Genomic DNA, 20,861 nt, shown 5'->3' on the forward strand with positions numbered 1-20,861 from the left:
TTGCTCTTTAACCATTTTCAGGTTAGCAGTTAAGTGACATTACGTCCATTGCCAGTGATTTCGGGCCACCACAGTTACTTATTTTTGGTACTTTTTCATTATCACCAAAGAGACTCAGTATTTACTGAATAATAATAGTACTGAATTTGTAATATTTGTAGTATTTTTTGAGTGGGCATTGAAATGGAGCCTGCATTTAGTCTATTTAAAGTGTTTTCCAGCTTTGCTTTACTTCAAGGCTCCTGTAGAAGCAAGCGCATTATATTCTGTAATTTTGTATTTGTCATTGTTTGCTATTTTTAGTTAATGAAGAAATGGTTTCTTGAAACAGAGAATATAGAAGTTATGTTGAAAACGTATGAATTTTACTACTGAGTATGCAATGCTTACTATTACACATAGTTTAATGTTGCAGTTTTTGTACCATGAAATTTACATAACTTTTTTTTTTTTTAAAAGGAAACTCAAGAGTATACCAGGAATGTTGTAAGGTACTGCCTTGAAGCTCTTCAAGATTGGTTTGATGCTATTAACTTTGTAGACGAGGTATGTTTGTATGTGAGTGTGTGTGTATGTGTGTGTGTGTGTGTGTGTGTGTGTGTGTGTGTGTGTATTCTAATATACATATTGTATTGGGGATTGAACCCAGAACCTTGTGCATGCTGTGTAAGTGCTATACTGCTGAACTGCATCTCTAACCTGTCTAGGTATGTATGGTTTTTTGCATATATAAAAGCATTTAAGGACAAACTGTTAAATTTCATGTATCATTGAAGATTATGAATATCTTTTCATGAGATAAGAGTAGAAGAATTAAAGACTTCACAGAGCTGATGGGAAAGGGATGGCTAATTCTTTGACATTTAGGAAACTGCAGAGCACCTTCGTTGTGCTTGATTGTGTCCTTGAGGACAGAGGCATGCTCTTTCCATCTTAAGTGTGTCATGGAGTCACAGCTTCAGTGACAGTTATGGAGTAAGAGTGGTGGCACAAATATGAATGGGGCAGAAGAGATTCATAAGAACTATATTCCAACTTTATTATTTGCGCAATGTTCTTTGTTAGTGAATGGAAGCTTGAACAAATGTGTTTTTTATTAGTAGTGAACAGACAGCTGCCACAGGGCATGCTCTGTGGGCCTTGAAGGAGCTCTTTCTCTTAGGGGTAGCTCAGAACGTGCTGAGTACAGAAGAGAGACCGGACAGTCCTTCCCAGTTGTCCAACTTCAATTTAAGTTCTGAACCCTGGGCAGGTGGGACCTCTGTTGTGTATTTGTTGTGTAGGGAGAATTGTTCTGTTTCCTCCTTTTTTTTAAAGATCTATTTATTTATTATGTAAGTACATTGTAGCTGTCTTCAGACACCCCAGAAGAGGGCATCAGATCCCATTATTGCAGATGGGTGTGAGCCACCATGTGGTTGCTTGGACTTGAACCCAGGACCTTCGGGAGAGCAGTCAGTGCTCTTAACCACTGTACCATCTCTCTAGCCCAAAAGTACATGTACTGCCCCATACGGGGATCGAACCAGAAACCTTGACGTTATTAGCACCACCCTCTAACCAACTGAGCTAACTAGCCAGAGACTCATTCTGGCATCTTTATGCCCAGTTTGTTTTTCTGAAAAACACTTTGTCAGAATTTACTGAAAAGTGATGAATACAAAGAACTTTCTTTTCTGGAATCTTTTGAGTTACTGATTTTATCCCCATTACTGCTCAAAACTTTAGTATACACTTACTATAAATAAGTTAGAACATTCACTTATATAAGCAAAATACAACTTTATAATCATTCATGTATTTTAAGAATTTGGCCAGGCAGTGGTGGCTCATGCCTTTAATCCCAGCACTTGGGAGGCAGAGGCAGGCAGATTTCTGAGTTTGAGGCCAGCCTGGTCTACAGAGTGAGTTCCAGGACAGCCAGGACTACACAGAGAAACCCTGTCTCAAGAAACAAGCAAGCAAACAAACAAACGAATCTAGAATCCAATTCTTAGAAGTCATTTATGTCTTTGTAGCTGCTTATTGATTTTTTTCAGGGGGGTGGCATGCAAGTACACCTGTGGTACTGTCTGTGGATGTCACAGACTACTTTCATTAGGACCTGGGTACCTTGTTTTTGAGCAGACTCTCTCATTGACATACAGCTCACTAAGTAGGCCAGGCTGATTGGCTAGCCCTAAGGATTTGCCTTCCTCTTTCTTCCCAGTGCTGAGATTATAAGGACATGACAGGATGTCTGTCTTTCCTTTCCATGAGTTCAGGGGAATAGGACTCAGTTCTCGTGTACACTTTCTAACTCTCCAGTTCTCAGTGATGCTCTTCATAGCAAAGTGGTGGGATTCAGAATCATTTGGAGAATTGTATTACCTTCTCTCAGATCTCTTTCTAGAACATTTTTCTCAATGTTTCTTTATCTTTCCAGACCATGGCATTTTGAAAGATATAGATCATTTACTTGTAGGATGTTCCTCAGTGTAAGTTTACATCAGGATTAAATTCAGACTCTGTATGTTTTCCAGTGATATAAAGGCCGTTGGAGGCTTTCATGGCATCTAATCTAATGTAGTGTGTGTCCCTGTGTTTGCTTACTTTGATCACTCAGTATGGTACCTGCCTAGCCTTTTCAGCATACAGTTGTTCTTTTTTTCAATGTAACTAATAAGATATTTTGTGAGGACCCACCTTGAAACTATGCAGATATTTCTGTGTTCTCACTCAGTTTTCAGTTCACTAGCTTATTTTTGTATGATAGGGTTCATGGTGTTTAGTTCGCTGTGCTGTGTTTGGTTCTCAGATTGTTTCAGATAGGTGTATGGATGTGACGCCAGTAAGAGCCCCTTCAAGTTGGTGTTAGTGTTCTCTTGTGTATCTACCCTTTTAATACTCCTATGTTTTTTGTCCCTTCAGATGTTTAGGGTTATTTTACAGTTTCATTATTCCTTTCCTTCTTTTCCTGGGGTCTGTATTTGTAAAGCTACCTGCTAATTCCTAATGCACAACAGTGCTTAGAAAGCAAGCGTTGGGCGTAGGTTTATTCATGCTGTGGGTGCTTCATTCTTTCCAGGGTTAACTCAGCAGAATGTAGGGGCATAGATAGGAATATAGATATATCTGCATCTGCCTCTGTTTTTATAGCTACATGTATAGTGTTAAGTTCAAACTTACATTTTAACACAAAAGAACTTATTCTACTTTGGTTTTTGAAACGTCAGAACTTAGTATTAAGATGATCCTTTCAAAGCTATAGTTCTAAAATTGTAAGTATTGATTAAAAAACAGGATAGGAGTTAAAGTAGGTGGGACTATGTTTACAATGCTTAAACCTTGAAGCCTGTGCTAAATATTCTTTGACTTGTGAATTTTTTTTTACTTTAGCCAGCTCCTAACCAAGTCACTTTCCACCTACCACTGCACCGCTACTATGCTATGTTTTTGAGTAAGGTGAGACAGTTCTTAAGGAATTATCTTGTTGTGTTATTTATAATTTTCGGGAGATTATTGATTTCCTAACCTTTTAACCATGAATTTTTAGGCTGTGAAATGTCAAGAACTAGATTTGGATTCACTTTTACCGGATCAGGAAATGTTAATGAAACTAATGATTCACCCACTCCAAATTCAAGTATGTATTAAGGCTTCTAAAACATTTGGAATAGGATTTCTGGGTTAACTCATTCTCCTGTAATTTTAGTTAATGCTGGACATAAAGAATTAAATTCTAATAGAGTAAGAATGATTTCTCTAATCCGATTTTTGATAGAATTAAATTCTGATAGAGAAAGAACAATTTCTCTAGTCTGATTTTTTTAAAATTTTATTTCCACTTATTTGTAAGATGGGTTTTCTAGGTTGAATGTTGATTAGGTTGAATTAAAGACTTTGACCAATTAGACTTGCTTTATGCTCACTTCTTTTAAACATTATGTATGGTTTTTGTTTTTGGTAGGGCTGGGATTGAAGGAAAAATAGAATGAAAAGGAAGCACTGCATTTTCCAAAAAGATTTCATTGAAGTTTTTATAAATATATCCAGAAGCCATAGTGGAAAACTAGCTCCTTTATACACTTTGAAGAAGAGACCTATATGAAATATAGTCATTAGTTTGGATATTTTTTTAAACATAAACCTATATTAGTGGTACAGAGGCCAATTTGAGGTGCATAGTGGTTTTTGTCATCAGTCTAGGATCTATCTCTATCTCTCCATATTGAGGCCCTGTCCTAAAAACAAAAGCAAAAAAATGTATATTTAGCTGGGCAGTGGTGGTGCACGCCTTTAATCCCAGCATTTGGGAGGCAGAGGCAGGCAGATTTCTGAGTTTGAGTTCCAGGACAGCCAGGGTTATACAGAGAAACCCTGTTTTGAAAAACCAAACAAAAAACAAAAAAAAAAAAAAAAAAAGATTTGCCATCCAGACTCAGAGGAAGTCGGGCATATAAAACCGAGGAGAGATAACCAGCCATGTAGCAGGACATAGATGGGATAATTGAGTTACAAGCTAGTCTGGGAACAAGCCTAGATTAAGGTCTAGGCATTTGTTAAATAAAATACAAGCCTCCATCCAAGTGGATATTAAGGAACTGGGGCACTGGAAAAGCAAGAAGTTACTCAAACAAACAAACAAACAAACAAGTATATTTAAATTGAGTATCTAATGCTGAGCAGAATGCTTAGCTCATATTATGATTAAGTAAAAATATTTAAATGATTGCTTAATACAATATGATTTTATTGAATTTAGATGATATATTTTCTAATTCATCTTTTCATTAGGCTAGTCTTGCTGAAATTCACAGTAACATGTGGGTAAGAAATGGTCTGCAAATCAAAGGACAAGCCATGACCTATGTCCAGTCTCATTTCTGTAACTCCATGATTGACCCAGACATTTACTTACTACAGGTGAGCCAGCTGCTGCGCTTTGGGAGTGTCTCGGTGTGCATGGTATCTTAATTTCAGAGGTGACAGTGGGCATGGGAGACGTCAGCTCACGAGAAAGAATGTAGTACTTCTATTTCCCAGGGGAAGGGTGCTGTAGCATATGGGCCACGGCCATATGGTTTTAGTCAAATTTTAGTCAGGAAGCAGAAACAGGAGCCAGGAGAAAGCCCCGGCTAGCACCCGGCTAACACTCGTTTTGAGAGTTTCTGTAGGAAAGGCAAGAGAGAACAGAGGAAGAACTCTAAATAGTTCTGTCAGGCTTTGTGGCATAGGGGCTGTACCTCATTGTGCTATGCTCAGCCTTAGATTCATTAAGGGCTGGGGAAATGCTATAATTGTGTGGCAGTTAGGTAAAGTGGGTGGATGCTTGTGTGGGGCTTTGTTCCTAAGTAAGTTTTCTATTATTTGGAATTCACTCTCCACAGTTATTATTAATATCTTTTACTAGTCTTTGAGTCTTTCTTTTTGTGTGGCTCATGGCTTGTGGAAGTAGAAGAAGATACAGAAAAATCTAAAAGCAAGACTAATACAAAGCAAAGCTGAATGTGAGAGATAAAACTTTGCTTGTGTCTTTTAAAGGTCTGTGCTTCTAGACTTGACCCAGACTACTTTATATCATCTGTCTTTGAAAGGTAAGTGTATGCTTATTAAGACAGACAGGTAGGAAGTATATGGAATTTAACTCAGTTTTGCTTTATTTTCTAAAAATGTATTTGCGCTATCCCCTCTTGTAGATTTAAGGTGGTGGACTTACTGACCATGGCTTCACAGCACCACAACATGGTGCTCGATGTGGAGCACGAGCGGTCGATGCTAGAGGGTGCTCTCACGTTCCTCGTGATTCTTTTGAGTCTTCGTTTACACCTAGGTAATCTACTAATAAATACTGTCATTAGTACTGTTTCTTTCTCTTCCCCCCAGCCCCCTGCTAGTACCTTGTTTATTGAAAAAGAAAAAGGATGTGGATATATTTGAGTGTACTTTTGTTGTTGTTGTTTTCGAGACAGGGTTTCTCTGTGTAGCCCTGGCTGTCCTGGAACTCACTCTGTAGACCAGGCTGGCCTTGAACTCAGAAATCCTCCTGCCTCTGCCTCCCGAGTGCTGGGATTTAAGGCATGCGCCACCACTGCCCGGTGTTTGAATGTATTTTTAAAATCTTGACACGTACAACTAATAGTTTTAGGTTTAGAATAGTCTTCAGAAAATCCTTTGCTTACAGGAGCTACAGTATAAAGGCAGAGACTCTGCTGTCAATTCGCGGTTTTCACTCTTAAGACACTTCACATTTTGTAGAACATCTTAATAAAACATGTGGTGATTTCTTTATAATGTCTCTCTCCAGGTTAATTGTGTTTTTATAATTTTAGGGATGTCTGACGATGACATTCTCAGGGCAGAGATGGTGGCCCAGCTGTGTATGAACGACAGGACACATAGCTCTTTGCTTGACCTCATATCCTTTCAAAGTGTCATTTTGTGCTTGTGTTAATTACGTTTGTAGATTAAAAATATCTCAATTTAAAAGATATTTTTTTCAACTTGCAAATGTGTAGGATAAGTTGTTTGCTGAGGGATGTGTTCAGGGCAGGTTGTGTGCTTGGCCGTCTCTCACTGTCTCTCAGGAAGATTTTCTTAGACTTCAGGGTTGACCGTTCTGGACACATAGGACCTGCGCCTCTCATAGCAGCATTAGGGAGAGGAAGCTGGGCATTTTGTAAATGGGACCCCTGTCATTTTTCCTTATGTAGCGAGGCTGGAGTACATAGAGCTTAGAGTCTTTATAATTACCACTATTAGGGGTTTAAATATTCCCAAAATTTTTGTTAGACTCAGTCTTAAAGAATTTTCAAGTTTATGGATTATCCTCTACCTACTGGAGGTATGGTCCCTGAGATAGAGCTGAATATTCAGTAGTAGTTTTTTTTTTAAAAATTAAAAAAGTATTTATTTTACATGTATGGGTATTTGTATGCATGCATGTTATGTGCACCACATACATGCCTGGTCCTGGCAGAGGTTAGAAGAAGGCGTTGTAACCCCTGGAACTGGATTTGATGGTTATGAATCACTGTGTGGGTATTGGGAACCAAACTTAGGTCTTCTGCAAGAGCTGTCACTGCTTTTACCCACTGGACTATCTATCCAGCCCCGCCCCCTTAAATACATTAATTTTTTTTTTATGCAGACATTTTTGAGGTAGGATCTCGCTGTATAGCCCTGCTTGGTCTGGAACTTACAGTGTGGACCGGCCTTGAACTTGGCTTAATCCTCCTGCTTCTGCCTGCCAAATACTGCCATTATAGGCTGATCATAGTGGCAAGGTAATGAAACCTTAAAATCTTAGTGTTAGTGTATGGTGAAAATATCTAACAAAATTTAGTATGTCGGTATCATTTAGAAAATATTTGTTTTCTTAACGACTTGAAGATTTTGTAGCATCAGTTCAGTACTGCGTGGTAGCAAGCCCCAACCGCATCGCAGTGATACGGGTTAAACCCATCCTCAGCCTCCTTTGACTATTTCTTCAAACAGCTAGCAAAAACATTTTCTAAAATTTGATTTAGTTTAAGAATTACATGCCTTAATATGAACTAGGACAGAGTATTTGTGGCTTGGTGCTTTCCCTTTGTGTGAACCCACTTGTTTTTATTTGCTTTTAGAAATTTTGCTTTTAGAAAAGTAGTCTTTACTCCTACACATCTGTGCTGGGTTTTTGTATATTCTTTCTGGTTTTCTGAACAAGGGTACAGTATATTTATACAGTGATGAAAATGGACATAATGGAAATTGTTTTCCTTTCATTTAATGGAATTCGATCAATTTATTTTGGGGAAAGTATACTTAGGGCCACCTCATCATATAATTTATTTGGCTCATATATTTAAAACCACAATAAGGTTCATACTGAACTGTTATGTCACCCTCTTGTGGCCAACATTATACATTACAGCCAGTCATTTTCTATTTTGGTAAAATGAATTTGAACTGAGTAATTTGTAGACGTTGATGCTGGTGCTAGTCATTAATATTGTTTGTTTTCTTGACACATACATTATATCCCAGAAAATCCCAACCCCAAAAGTGGCATTATTCCTGGAAGTTATAGCTTTGAATCAGTTTTATCTGCTGTAGCGGACTTTAGGGCTCCCATTTTTGAACCTGGAGGCTCTATGCAACAAGGCATGTACACTCCCAAAGGTATGTCTCTATACAGAAATGTATTCTTGCCTGTAGTTTCACAAAGAAAATACTTTGTTTTTGTTCTTTGTACATTTATTTATTAGTGTGTGTGTGTAGGTGCGGGTGTGGGTGAAGCCAGAGGTCACCCTGGATCTGCCTTCGTTCCTCGGGTGTCATCACCTTGTCCTTTGCAGCAGGGTCTCTCCCTGAAACTGGAGCTTACTCAATAGGCTAACTGTGGCCAGACAGCCCCAGGGATTTGCCTGTCCACACCTCCTCAGCTCTGGAATTATATGTACAGGCCACCATGCCTTTCTTTTTTATGTGGCTCTTGGGTGGAACTTCGGTCCTTGTACTTTAAAACCAAGTCCTTCCCTGACTTTCCCCCTTTAATAGTTATCTTGTATTAATCCAGTTTTGGCATTCTTCTGCCAAATTTCTTTTCTTTCTTTCTTTCTTTTTTTTTTTTTTTTTTTTTTTGCTTTTTTCGAGACAGGGTTTCTCTGTATAGCCCTGGCTGTCATGGAACGCACTCTGTAGACCAGGCTGGCCTTGAACTCAGAAATCCGCCTGCCTTTGCCTCCCAAGTGCTAGGATTAAAGGCGTGCGCCACCATCGCCTGGCTTCTGCCAAATTTCTTATAAATTTATGTTTTTCTTAGTATTAATTCTATTTAGCAAGTAGATGCTGGTCTATGAGTTCAAGGCCAGCCCAGTCTAGCTAGTTCCAGGACAGTCAGGGCCATGTAATTAAGATAACTTGTCTCAAACAACAACAACAGAAAGTATTTATGTTACACTATGGCCTTCTTAAATTACTAAATTACAAAAACAACTTTAGAAACTCTAATTCATTTCTGTAAGTGACCACTAACCATAAATGAATCATAAATTTTAAAACAATATTATCTTTCTTAATTCAGTTAGAAAGTTCCCTCCCTCCCTCCCTCCCTCCCTCCCTCCCTCCAACCCTTCTTTCTTGCCTCCCTCCCTCCTCTCTTCCCTTCTTCCCTCCTCTCTGTCTTTGTCACTCTCTTTCTCATTTATTCATTCATTGTATTGTTTTTTCAAAGACAAGATCTTACTATGTAACCTTGGCTGTCCTGAAACTTGTGTCTACCAAACTGACCTCCCACTCAAAGAGATCTACCTACTCTGTCTCCCAAGTGCTAGGATGAATGGCATTTCCCACCACGCCCAGCCCACTGTCTAAATTTTATTCTGAGATAGTTTAAAGTCTGTTAGGATGCCAGTAGCACTTACAGCTGTGTTTAAAGACACAGAAGCCTTCTCTTGTATGGTTGCTTTTCTAAGGTTTTTCTCCTATATTTATAGATGATTTTACTGACAAGAGTGAGAAATTGGTGAGATTTTGATTGACAGAAACTTAAGTTTTTGAAGGGGTTGAATAAAATTTGTGCATGTTGCTTGGTCCTCTACCTTATTTTCTAAATGAAAGTCCAGTATGTGTTTTGAAGTTATATACTGTTTTTGGCAAAGGATAGAAGAAAAGTATTATTTCCAGTGACATTTTTAATTAGGAATAATACACTCTCTGGGTGTAATGTACACCATTAAAGAGAAAGGGGAGTACATCTGTATTATGTACAGAACAGGCTGTTCCTGAAATCTAGATGAACTTGAATGGATTGGTGTTCCTGTGTGGTGTGAGGCTTAATGAAGTACTGCAGCCTCACCAGTAGGCTTGCCCACTAGCCAGTGCCTCAGCCTCGCTGCTCTCAGCATCACCAGATTAGGTTAAGTCTGGGAACTGCTTGATAAACAAGCTCTGTAGATGGTTGCTGTGCACAGTAAAGTTCAAGGCAGACTAGGTCTGTAGTCAATAGTTTCCTGTGCTGGAAGCTAAAACAAGCATAAGCTGTGTTCTGTGTTCGTAAATGGTAAGGATTTTGCTAGAGGGAGTGAGAACAGAAAAAATACTTTAAAAATTTTATTATTTTTTTATTTTTGTGTGCATTAGTGTTGTGGCTTCATGTATGTTTGTATAAGGGTGTCAGATCTTGGAGTTACACACAGTTGTGAGTTCACATGTGGGTGCTGGGAATTGAACCCGGGTCCTTCTGGAGAGCAGTGCTCTTTAGCAGTGCTCTCTAAGCCATTTCTTCAGTCTCAGAACAAAAAATTAACCTAGGGAAAGAGATACTGGCTCTAAAATTATCCTCAGGTCATCTTTTAGTATTTTATTTTCCACTTAAAACATTTTGAAATTAAAATATAATTACTTTTCCTCTCTCCATTCCCTCTTTTTAGTCACACATGAATATATAAATACAAATTGTTTAGTCTGTTGAGTGTTACCTGTATTGTGATTTCAGAGCTGACCAATTATTTTCTGAGGCAGAATCTTACTATGTAACCCTGGCCTGGAACTTCCTATGTAGACTTCATTGGCCTCAAACCCACATAGATCTTTTGTTTCTGTCTCATGAGCCACCACATGGGACATATTTTAAAATTATTATAAGAATTTTATGAGTATTTGCCTACCATGTATATATACTTGCCATATATGTGTGCTAGATGTGTGCCACATGTATGTCAGGTCCCTTTGGAAGTCAGAAGAGGACCTCAGATCTTCTGGAACTAGAGTTATAGTAACTGAGTGAGCATCAAGTGGGTGCTGGGTATTGAACCCAGGGCTCTCTAGAGGAGCAGCCTGTGTTTTTAACTGCTGAGCAATCTTTCCAGCCCTTCAGGCCCCCTTTTAGATATCTGTTCCATCTAAGTTATCATCTGTAATATTTCATACTTAGGATTTTGCAGATTTTTTCCCAGTGGGTTAATTTTTTAAAATGTCACTTCAACCTAACATGATTATTAATGAGGTTATAAATTTTATATTTATCATATATATTAAATCTTAAAATTACATGTTGAAAATAATTGTATAAATACTAAAAGAAAATGATGTATAGAAACTTAATATTTAAAACTATCCTCTATTTAACCAATTGTATATATACAGTAATAGGATTGTAACTCATAATTGTACAGAAGGAAGGGGAATCATGATTAACTTTTAGTTGAGAAGTAGAAAGCAACCATTTATAAAGTGGCCCGGAAAATCAGCTGACTAGTACATTTTAAATTTAGGTTTTGTAATTTTACAATTGAATCATTTTAAAGGTACTCTTTTTCTTTCTAATATGTACCCTACTTACCAAGAAAATAAGAAAAAAATATCTTTAAACCCAATAGCAATGATCTAAACTTTATAGTGAGGCATTGTTTTCTGTTATGAAACTTTTGTTTGTGGAGGCTTGAAGAACCTAAGAGAACATTTTCTTTTTTTAACTGAGTAAAAGTGACCACAGCATCCAGGTCTTTCTAAGGCAAATTGAATAAGTTTAACTTCCAATTTTTTAATTTAAATGTTCTCAATAGTACAACAAATAATTTAAGATTGGTTTTATTCCTAAGAAGACAGATTTCTATTTCTGCTTTCTTTTGTCTGATAGCTGAAGTCTGGGATCAGGAGTTTGATCCTGTCATGGTCATTCTTCGAACCGTTTACCGCCGAGACGTGCAGTCTGCAATGGACAGATACACAGCATTGTGAGTCTAACACGCTGACTAGTGTCATTACAGAGTAATTGGGGTTTCTGTAGAGACGTTTTAGTTATAACACATGATATGGTCATTTAACAGTTTAGACACATACACGGGCTAGTTGGTTGCCCTGGACACATGGGTAGCAGAGGTCTGCCTTGTATGGCCTTGATGGCAGAGGATGCTCTTAATCCTGTGAAAACTTGATGCCCCAGGGAAGAGGGGTGCTGCTGGGGATGAGGTGGGGTGGGCAGGTGAAGCACCCTCTCTAGGTGGGGTGTGTGCGAAGAACTTGCGAAGAAGGGACCAGGAAAAGGGGCAACTTTTGGAATGTAAATAAATAAAATAATTTAATAAAGGTTAAAAAAAACTAGATTATTTTCTCAGGATCTTTATAAAATTTTGTTATTAAGCTAGATGAAGTATGTCATCTTGTAATCCCAGCAACTCCAGGAAGTTCTTGAGTTCAAGGCCAGCCTGGGCTGTACAGTGAGATCTCTGTTCAAGAAACAAAGCAAACTTTGCTATTGACCTGATAAAGTAACTATCATGAAATATGATTACTAAATTAAAAAAAGAAAAACCTAGTTGCTCTTTGATCAGTCAGGTTTGAAACTTGACTTTATGTCGCTCTGCTTTGGAATGAGTAGAGGAATCACAGATATAAAACAAAGAGCATGATATCAGGGGATGGATTTCTATACAAAGGGTGAAAATATTGCTCACCTTGACAGTTGAGAATGGAGTAAAATGAACTTTACTTATATGCAACAATATTGTAAAACACCGGTTACAGGAAAAATAGTGCTCTTGAGAAAGTCTTTATTCAGATAATATTCAAATAGCTGTTAATGTGGGTTTATAGTTGTTAGGTGGACCTGAAACTTTCTTTCCACCAGGATTTTTAAATACTAGAATGAATGAATGTTCACGTTAGCACGCATCATAGACTGTACTTAAAAAACAAAGAAACTTTCTACAAACAAAACAAAATTCCCTAAAACAACAAATCCAGACTTAGCTCAGAGGCCCAGAGGGCCATCACATCTCTGCCTTTGTCTAGAATCCTGAAGGAGGCACTTGGAGGTCCCCTTTTTCTGTTTACTTGGCCACTTCCTTTTTCATATTTTCTGTTCTTTTGTGCCACTTCGTTTGATTGTAGGTGTTTATTTACTTCTTTGTTCCTTGAGGGAAGATGTTTTTCCTTCTATATTTTTTCTTTTTGCCTGCCTGCCTGCCTGCCTGCCTGCCTCCCTCCCTCCCTCCCTCCCTCCCTCCCTTCCTCCCTCCCTCCCTTCCTTTTTCTGAGACAGTGTCTCTGTATGGTCCTAGCTGCCCTGAAACTTACTCTGTAGACCAGGCTGTCCTGGAACTCAGATCTGCCTGCCTCTGCCCACTGAGTGCTGGGACTAAAGGTGTGTGCCACCACCGCCTGGCTTGCTTCTTTCTCATCCTCAGAATCTATGGCGGCTCTCTTCTAGTAGACATTCACCTAGTCGTTATTTGTTGGGTAAGTAAATTGAATAGTTCATGTTGAAAAATTGAAACATGCCAGGCATGGTTGCGCACACCTTTTATCCCATAACTCAGGAAGCTGAGACAGGCAGATAGATCTCTGTGAGTTTGAGTTCAGCCTGGTCTACATAGTGAGATTCTGTCTCAAAGAATAACCAAACAAAATCAAAAGAGAAAGGAAAAAGAAAAAGAAATCTAAAGATGCAAAATTGATGTTTTTGCTCCTAATTTCTTCTCTCTGTCTGCATCCCTCCCTTTTCTCTTCTCTCCTCCCCTCCCTTCCCTTCTGATACCCTCCCTCTCTCCCCCCTCCCTTCCATCCTTCCTTTCCAGACAGGGTTTCAAAATATAGAACAGGCTGGCCTGAAATTTACAGATCCTAATTCTGAGTAGTTTGTTTCTTTTGTTTAGAGAAAATTTCTCAGCAGTCACAGTCTTTGTTACCCAGGGAGTTTGGCATTCCCTAAAGAGTGGTAGAGTTGCTGCCGACATCTGATCCCCACAGTCTTGTTATCTTGACTCAGGTTACCAGTGCAGAGGAACGCATAGGTACACACTGACTTTAACTTTGTCTATGAAAGAATAATATGTCATTAGCTATGTAGGTCTGAGTACTTTATTGATAACTACTTTATACAATCCAATAAAATCACATTCCCTAATCTGTTTCTAAACAATATTTTTCTATTTTCCTATTTAATTCTTTGATTTACACATTCCTTCTATTTACCATTTTAGTTCCCGTCCCTCCCACCCCTCCTGTGTGTATATGTGTGTGTGTGTGTGTGTATGTGTGTGCACGCGCGTGCCTGCATATCTGACACAGGCATATCTGTTTTCCTTAGTCATCTCTCCATCTTACTTTTTTTTTTCTTAAAAAGATTTATTTATTTATTATATGTAAGTACACTGTAGCTGACTTCAGACACACCAGAAGAGGGCATCAGATCTCATTACAGATGGTTGTGAGTCACCATGTGGTTCCTGGGATTTGAACTCAGGACCTTTGGAAGAGTAGTCCGTGCTCTTGACCACTGAGCTATCTCTCCAGCCCTCCATCTTACTTTTGAGATAGTATCCATTTACTGAGCTTAGACCTGGTTGTTTTATTGCCTAGAGAGCCTCCTGGGATCTGCTGTCTCTGTCCCCCAGGGCTGCAGTTATGAGAGTGCACTACTGCTCCTGGCTTTTATCTGGGATATAGGAGCCAAACTCAGGTTCTCATGTGTGCAGCCTGTTACAGTACAACTGGTTTTGCTGGGTTAGTGATGCTCATTTTACACCCCTTCCCCTCATCCCTGAGATAATGTACTTTTTTTTTTTTTGAGACAGGGTTTCTCTGTGTAGCCCTGGCTGTCCTGGAACTCACTTTGTAGACCAGGCTTGCCTCGAACTCAGAAATCCGCCTCCCTCTGCCTCCCAAGTGCTGGGATTAAAGGCGTGCACCACCACCACCCAACAATGTACTCATTCTTGAGATACATTACGTATTGTTTCATTTCCAGCTTCTAGGGCATAGGCATTCCTCAGATTCTCATAATTCGGGTATACGTGAATAAGAATTTTCATAGACTGTAAGGTAGGTTTGTTAAGAAGCCTTGTGTTTGGTTGATTAGGTTAGCTTTCTCAGAGAAATGTCTTCAGGTCTTGTCCCAAACACAATTGCCTTGTCATTATTCTGTGAGCCAAATGGGAGGGAAACCAGCGTCAGTGGCTTTGAATCAAATTCAGATCATGATTTTATTCTTAGTAGAGAGGGGTTCTGCCAGCAGAGCTCCTTTGTAGTTTTCATCCTCTGTTTTAGCTCTTAGGTCTACCTGCCATTATTGAAATAGCAGATCCTGATAGTGCCATTGTGTATTTAAGATTTCTATAAAACTATTATATGTGTGGATATGTTGTCTTTGTAACGGCACATGCATGCCATGGTGTGTCAGAGGAAGTCAGAGGACAATGCTATAAGTTAGTTCTACCTTTATGTAGGTGACAGAGATGCACCTTAGGTCCCTGGTGTGTTACCACTTGTGTGCTACCACTCTTACTTACTCAGCCAACCTGCCAGCTTCTACTTCAAAAAGTTATTTTGTTTTTAGTTAGATGTATGTGTGGGGGTTTGTGTACTTGAGAGATGTTGGGTTCCTACAGCTGGCGGGAAAGGTGCTTCAGAACCCTGCTGTGGTGCTGTGGTGCTGTGGTGCTGTGGCGGGCTTTTCACTGCCTGCCATTTCTCCAGAGCTCATTGTCTTGTCTTGTCTTGTCTTGTCTTGTCTTGTCTTGTCTTGTCTTGTCTTGTCTTGTCTTGTCTTTTCTTTTCTTTTCTTTTCTTTTCTTTTCTTTTCTTTTCTTTTCTTTTCTTTTCTTTTCTTTTCTTTTTGTTTGTTTGAGACGGTGTTTCTCTGTGTAGCCTTGGCTATCCTGGAACTCTATAGACCAGTCTGCTCCTCAAACTCACAGAGATCCACTTGCCCCTACGTCCCAAGCTCTGAGATGAAAGCTGTGTACCACCTCTGCCCTGCTTCATCTGTTTTTTTAAATAGACTTTTTTTGGGTAGATTTTCTTTTAGTGTAGTTTATTTAATTAAAAAAGTTGTTTATTTTTATTGTATGTGTATGAGTGTTGGCCTGCATGTATAAAAGTGCATTTCATGTGTTCCTGGTTTCTGTGAAGACCAGAAGAGGATGCTCCATCTCCTGAAAGTAGAGTTACAAGCAGACATGGCCATGCTAAGTATCCAAACTCGGGTCATCAAGCTTGAAGAGTCAAGTCCCAGTCCTTGCAGTAGATAATTGAATGTAGTCTGCATGTGGGTGCAGGTGACAGACATATGCCAGGTGCTAGGTGCTTTTACCACCCCCCCCCCCTTAGTTTTTTAAAGATAGGGTTTCAGACATGGTGGCTTGAAACTCCTACTGTTCCTTCAGGGTCTCTGGGGCCTCTAGCCTTAGCTCAGCCGGGGACCAGGCTTCCTCACGGCCCCACATCCCTGCTTGTCCTTCCTGTGTTGATGCCTAGCTGTCCCATGCCTAGTTCCATCTCTACTCCCTTCGATGCTCCTTAGTGGTTCCTTAAGTCTTACCTGTAAGGTTTGCTTTAATGTTTTGTTTTGTTTTGTTTTTTGGTTTGCTTTAATTTTGATATCTCTTTGACTTAACAATAAAAAAAAATGTATGGTTAAAAAAAAAGATTGTGATTACTGTGTCTTGGGGTCCCCTTGTTCTTCTGTTCTAGAAGATGCAGACAGACTTTTTACTTGTTGTGCGTTAATCTCTACATTTAGATCAACGACTTTCTATGTCTCAGCAATAGAGGGATCCTATTTCCATGACTGGGCCTTGTGTGAGTCCAACACCTTTAAACAGCACAGTAGACATACTTCTCATACTTTATTTCTTAAATTGAGTTCACTTCGTGTGTGTGTGCACATGCATGCACATGCGCACATGTTGCCACAGGTGATTGGAGGTCAGAGGGCAGCTTGTAGGAGTCAGTTCTCCTCTTTTACCATGTGGGGCCAGTAGATTGGACTTTGGTCTTGAGGTCTTGGTGGCAAGCACCTTTTCCTGGTGAGCCATCTTGACAGCCCACAGTGTTAATGTTTATTGGTAGGGTTTCTCCTGTTGCCCCCAGTTCTCTTAGGAGCCCAAGGATGGGGTTGGAGGGCTATGCTGCTATCCAACCTGCATTCCAGCCATTCGTAGTGGGGACGTTTTCTAATTACTATTTTGTCAAGGGTTAGATAGAAAATCACTTTGCTAAAAATTTTCTTATGTATTCTTTTCATTTATTTATTTATTTTTGTTAGCATTTTTACATACACTTTTCAATCTAGCTTTTTAAACTAATTTTTATCTAATAATAAAGAAAAAGTAATGTGTATTATATAGGTTTTTTTTGTTTGTTTGTTTGTTTTTTGTTTTGTTTTTTGAGACAGGGTTTCTCTGTGTAGCCCTGGTTGTCCTGGAACTCACTTTGTAGAATAGGCTGGCCTTGAACTCAGAAATCCGACTGCCTCTGTCTCCAAAGTGCTGGGATTAAAGACGTGCGCCACTACTGCCTGACTCTGTTTGGCTTTTAAAGCATTTGTGAATAGTAATGTATAGAAAAACATAAGATAGAAATTGATGCCTGTAAATTATGTTTTAAACCATAATTTATGAGTCTGCCATATAAACTTGATTTTTTTTAAAATTATTTTTACAGTTTAAAACAGAGTGGAAAATTCCCTGGCAATCCCTGGCCTCCGTATAAGAAAAGAACATCACTCCATCCCAGCTATAAAGGTCTTATGAGACTTCTGCACTGTAAAACTTTACACATCGTGCTCTTCACTCTGCTTTACAAGGTAAGGCAGGCATTTGATGAGAGTGACTTGGATTACAACGTGTTTGCATGATTTTCAAATCAAAGAGCTAAATGACTATATGAAGGCACCACTTATAAAGCAAAGTATGCTTATAAATTTTTTAATGTGTGAAGATAAATTATAATTACATGTCTTTGGATTCCAAATTGAAAAATTAGGAAGCAGTTGTATTTCTTTGTGGAGAAATGTTTGTTCTTCAGCTTCAGACAAATACTTCAGACTGGAGTATTTGTTATGGCTTCTGTAAAGTGAGGCGTGCTGTGGCTGTAGGAGCTCTGTCAAGCAAGAATAAGGAAGCAAGTAGCCAGTCAGTCCTGCTGCTTGACAGAAGTACACGTCGCTGTGTGAACTTACTTTATAGTGGTTTTCTCTGCCTTTTACCTCTTAGGAATTTGCCAAAGAAGGATTTGAATGTGGGATCTTTAGACACTTGAAACATCCTTTATTCTCCTGTTACCTAGAATCTGTTTCAGTTTGGGAGTGTTCTCTCACAAAACCAACTTACCTCATTGTGTTCTAAAAGTTGCATGAAATATAAAGAGAGAGTGTGTGTATATGTTTATACACACACTCACATGCACGCGCATGTATATATATATATATATATATATATGCACACATACACACAATATGTATGTATACTCTGGGATTGTTAATGACCTAAACTATATAAGAGATGAAAGATAATTATACTTGCAGTTTATTGCTCTTATAAATAAACATCTATAAAATAATAGGGATAATTGTTACATAATTAGAAATAAAGAAAATGTATAATTTTTCTTTTTCATTTGAATAATTAAAAAAGAAAACTAAGCGTATTCTATATGCAAATCTCTACTGACTATACAAGTACTTTTTAATTACTTAAGAAAGCATGCATTAATCGGTTAAGTAGAACTCTTAGTGCTTTTGTTGCCATGTGGTGAAACAGTGCTTTTGGATTTCTATCCACTTCTTCTCAATGTCACCCATGGCCATTAGAAAAGCTACAAGTTATTTTGGGCTAAGATTTTTAGATTAGTGCCTTTAAAAAGTGCCTTAGAAGATTTATTTTTATCATTTATCAAAAGGATTAGTCAGAAAAAATGATTTAAAGTGCCCCCTTCTCCATTAATATATGTAGAATACTTTTATATTGGAAAGCAGTTTGTGTTGATTTTGTAGGCAAATGTAATTTGTAGGATTTCCCAGAGCCAGGCTTCCCTCTGTTACTGAATGCAAACCTTAGACATTATAGTGTGTCAATAAAGTCTATGTTATCTCAGTTTCTAATGTGAGAATGGAGATTTAGAGGTTAGTAACTAGCTCAAATGATCAATAATAATAATTCATGATAAATGATGGAAGCCTTACTGAGAAACTCTTTGAAGTTACGTTTTCAACTTTTAAAACTTGCTTAATCTAGATGAGTTTTATCAGAGATGACAGACAGATCAGTATTTAGTTGTTTCAAGACTCTTTTGACCAATTTTAAAAATCAATGCTTTCCTGGCATCCTCTAATTGCCGAGCACTGTCAAGTCAACTTTACAGAAGGCTCTTGCAACAAGATGCTGTCATTCCTTACCATGTGTGATACTAAAAACATGGTGACACTTCCCAGAAAATGGCTTTATTTCTTTGTACAGGATCTTTAGCTTTTCTTTCTCTAACTTAAATTTGTAATGCCATTGGATTTCTATTCAAAATCTCTTTGTATTTAGTAGCAGTGCTCTATTTATCAAGGGGAGATAGAAATGGGGCGCATCCCATGGGAGGCTGAGAGCTGTGTGTAGTGATGCTTAGACAGCTGAGGATGGTTTGAGCCTTGCTTCCCTCCGTAATGTGCTTGGTTAGAACTTCAGGTTCCTCCTTGGGCTCTTTCTGATTGGCACACTCTTGGTACCACCTGCTGACTGTGTGTTGGACAGTAATTGCTAGGCATTGTTCTAAGCAAATGGCAGATTCAAAGTGTAGCAAATCTAAAATAATCTAGGCTTCATTTTCACTCTAAGATATGGAAAAGCTAAGGTAAAAGATTGTTGCTACAGATCAAGTAGATACAAACAGAGCTTGCTCTTTTTTTCCTTCATTTTATTATTATTATTTTTATTTTAAACTCCAGATTTTATTCCCTTCCCCGTCCACTCTCTGGCTGTTCCACATCCTATACCTCCTCCCTGCCCCCCTGTCTCCACGAGGATGTCCCCACCTCCCCAACCCTACCCCACCAGACCTCTAAACTCCCTGGGGCCTCAAGTCTCTTTAGGGCTAGGTGCATCTTCTCTGACTACACCCAGACCCAGCAGTCCTCTGCTGTATATGTGTTGGGGGCCTCATATCAGCTGGTGCATGCGGCCTGGTTGGTGGTCCAGTGTCTGAGAGATCTCAGGGATCCAGGTTAACTGACACTGCTGGTCCTCCTATAGGGTTGCCCTCCTCAGCTTCTTCCAGCTTTTCCCTAATTCAACCACAGGGATCAGCAGCTTCTGTCCATTGGCTGGTTGCAAATATCTGCATCTGACTCTTTCAGCTGCTGTTGGGTCTTTTGGAGGGCAGTCGTGATAGGTCCCTTTTTGTGAGTGCTCCATAGCCTCTGTAATTTGGGCCTGTTGCTGGACCTTCATTTCCTCAGGTTCCTCTCTCTTTCCGTCCCTGCAGTTCTTTCAGACAGGAACAATTATGGGTCAGAGTTTTGACAATGCGATGGCAACCCCATCCCTCACTTGATGCCCTGTCTTTCTGCTGGAGTTGGGTTTTACAAGTTCTCTCTCCCTACTGTTGGACATTTCATCTAAGGTGCTTTCCTTTGAGTCCTGAGAGTCTGTCACTTCCCATGTCTCTGGTACATTCTGGAGGGTCCCCCCAACCTCCTACCTCCCAAGGTTGCATGTTTCCATTCTTTCTGCTGGCCCTCAGGGATTTCAGTCCTTTTCCCCCACCCAGCACCCAATCATGTTCCCCTCTCTGATCCCCCCTCTCCCTCCCAGGTCCCCCCCCCTTTCCACTTGGGGTTGCTTTCTTCTCCCTCTCAAGTAGGGCTGTTCTGTGGGCTGTATCTTGGGTATTCTGTAAATTTTTTTTTTTTTTTTTTTTTTGCTAATATCCACTTATTAGTGAGTACATAGCATGCATGTCCTTTTGGGTCTGAGTTACCTCACTTAGGATGATATTTTCTAGTTCTAGCCATTTGCCTGAAAAACTCAGGATGTCCTCGTTCTTAATAGCTGAGTAGTATTCCACTGTGTAAACGAACCACATTTTCTGTATCCATTCTTCTGTCCTGGGACATCTGGGTTGTTTTCAGC

At 39.2% G+C, this 20,861-nt stretch overlaps 1 protein-coding gene across 10 annotated transcripts in view; it reads left to right on the forward strand.

The window, feature by feature from the left end:
- The window catches only part of Ubr3 (ubiquitin protein ligase E3 component n-recognin 3), a 127,079-nt gene that overhangs the window by 51,033 nt on the left and 55,185 nt on the right, over window positions 1–20,861 (forward strand). For all 10 annotated transcript variants that reach the window (XR_003953713.1, XR_003953714.1, XR_374518.2 and 7 more), the window contains 10 exons: window positions 460–546; window positions 3,379–3,444; window positions 3,536–3,625; window positions 4,777–4,905; window positions 5,524–5,576; window positions 5,679–5,812; window positions 6,312–6,397; window positions 8,001–8,142; window positions 11,603–11,699; window positions 17,410–17,551. Coding sequence is in view for 7 of the 10 variants with exons in the window: in XM_011239758.3 (XP_011238060.1) it covers window positions 460–546; window positions 3,379–3,444; window positions 3,536–3,625; window positions 4,777–4,905; window positions 5,524–5,576; window positions 5,679–5,812; window positions 6,312–6,397; window positions 8,001–8,142; window positions 11,603–11,699; window positions 17,410–17,551 (1,026 nt within the window). In the remaining 3 variants the exon portion in view is untranslated. The remainder of the gene's footprint in view (window positions 1–459; window positions 547–3,378; window positions 3,445–3,535; window positions 3,626–4,776; window positions 4,906–5,523; window positions 5,577–5,678; window positions 5,813–6,311; window positions 6,398–8,000; window positions 8,143–11,602; window positions 11,700–17,409; window positions 17,552–20,861) is intronic.

This window comes from Mus musculus, chromosome 2 (assembly GCF_000001635.26).
Source record: "Mus musculus strain C57BL/6J chromosome 2, GRCm38.p6 C57BL/6J".
Taxonomy (NCBI): domain Eukaryota; kingdom Metazoa; phylum Chordata; class Mammalia; order Rodentia; family Muridae; genus Mus; species Mus musculus.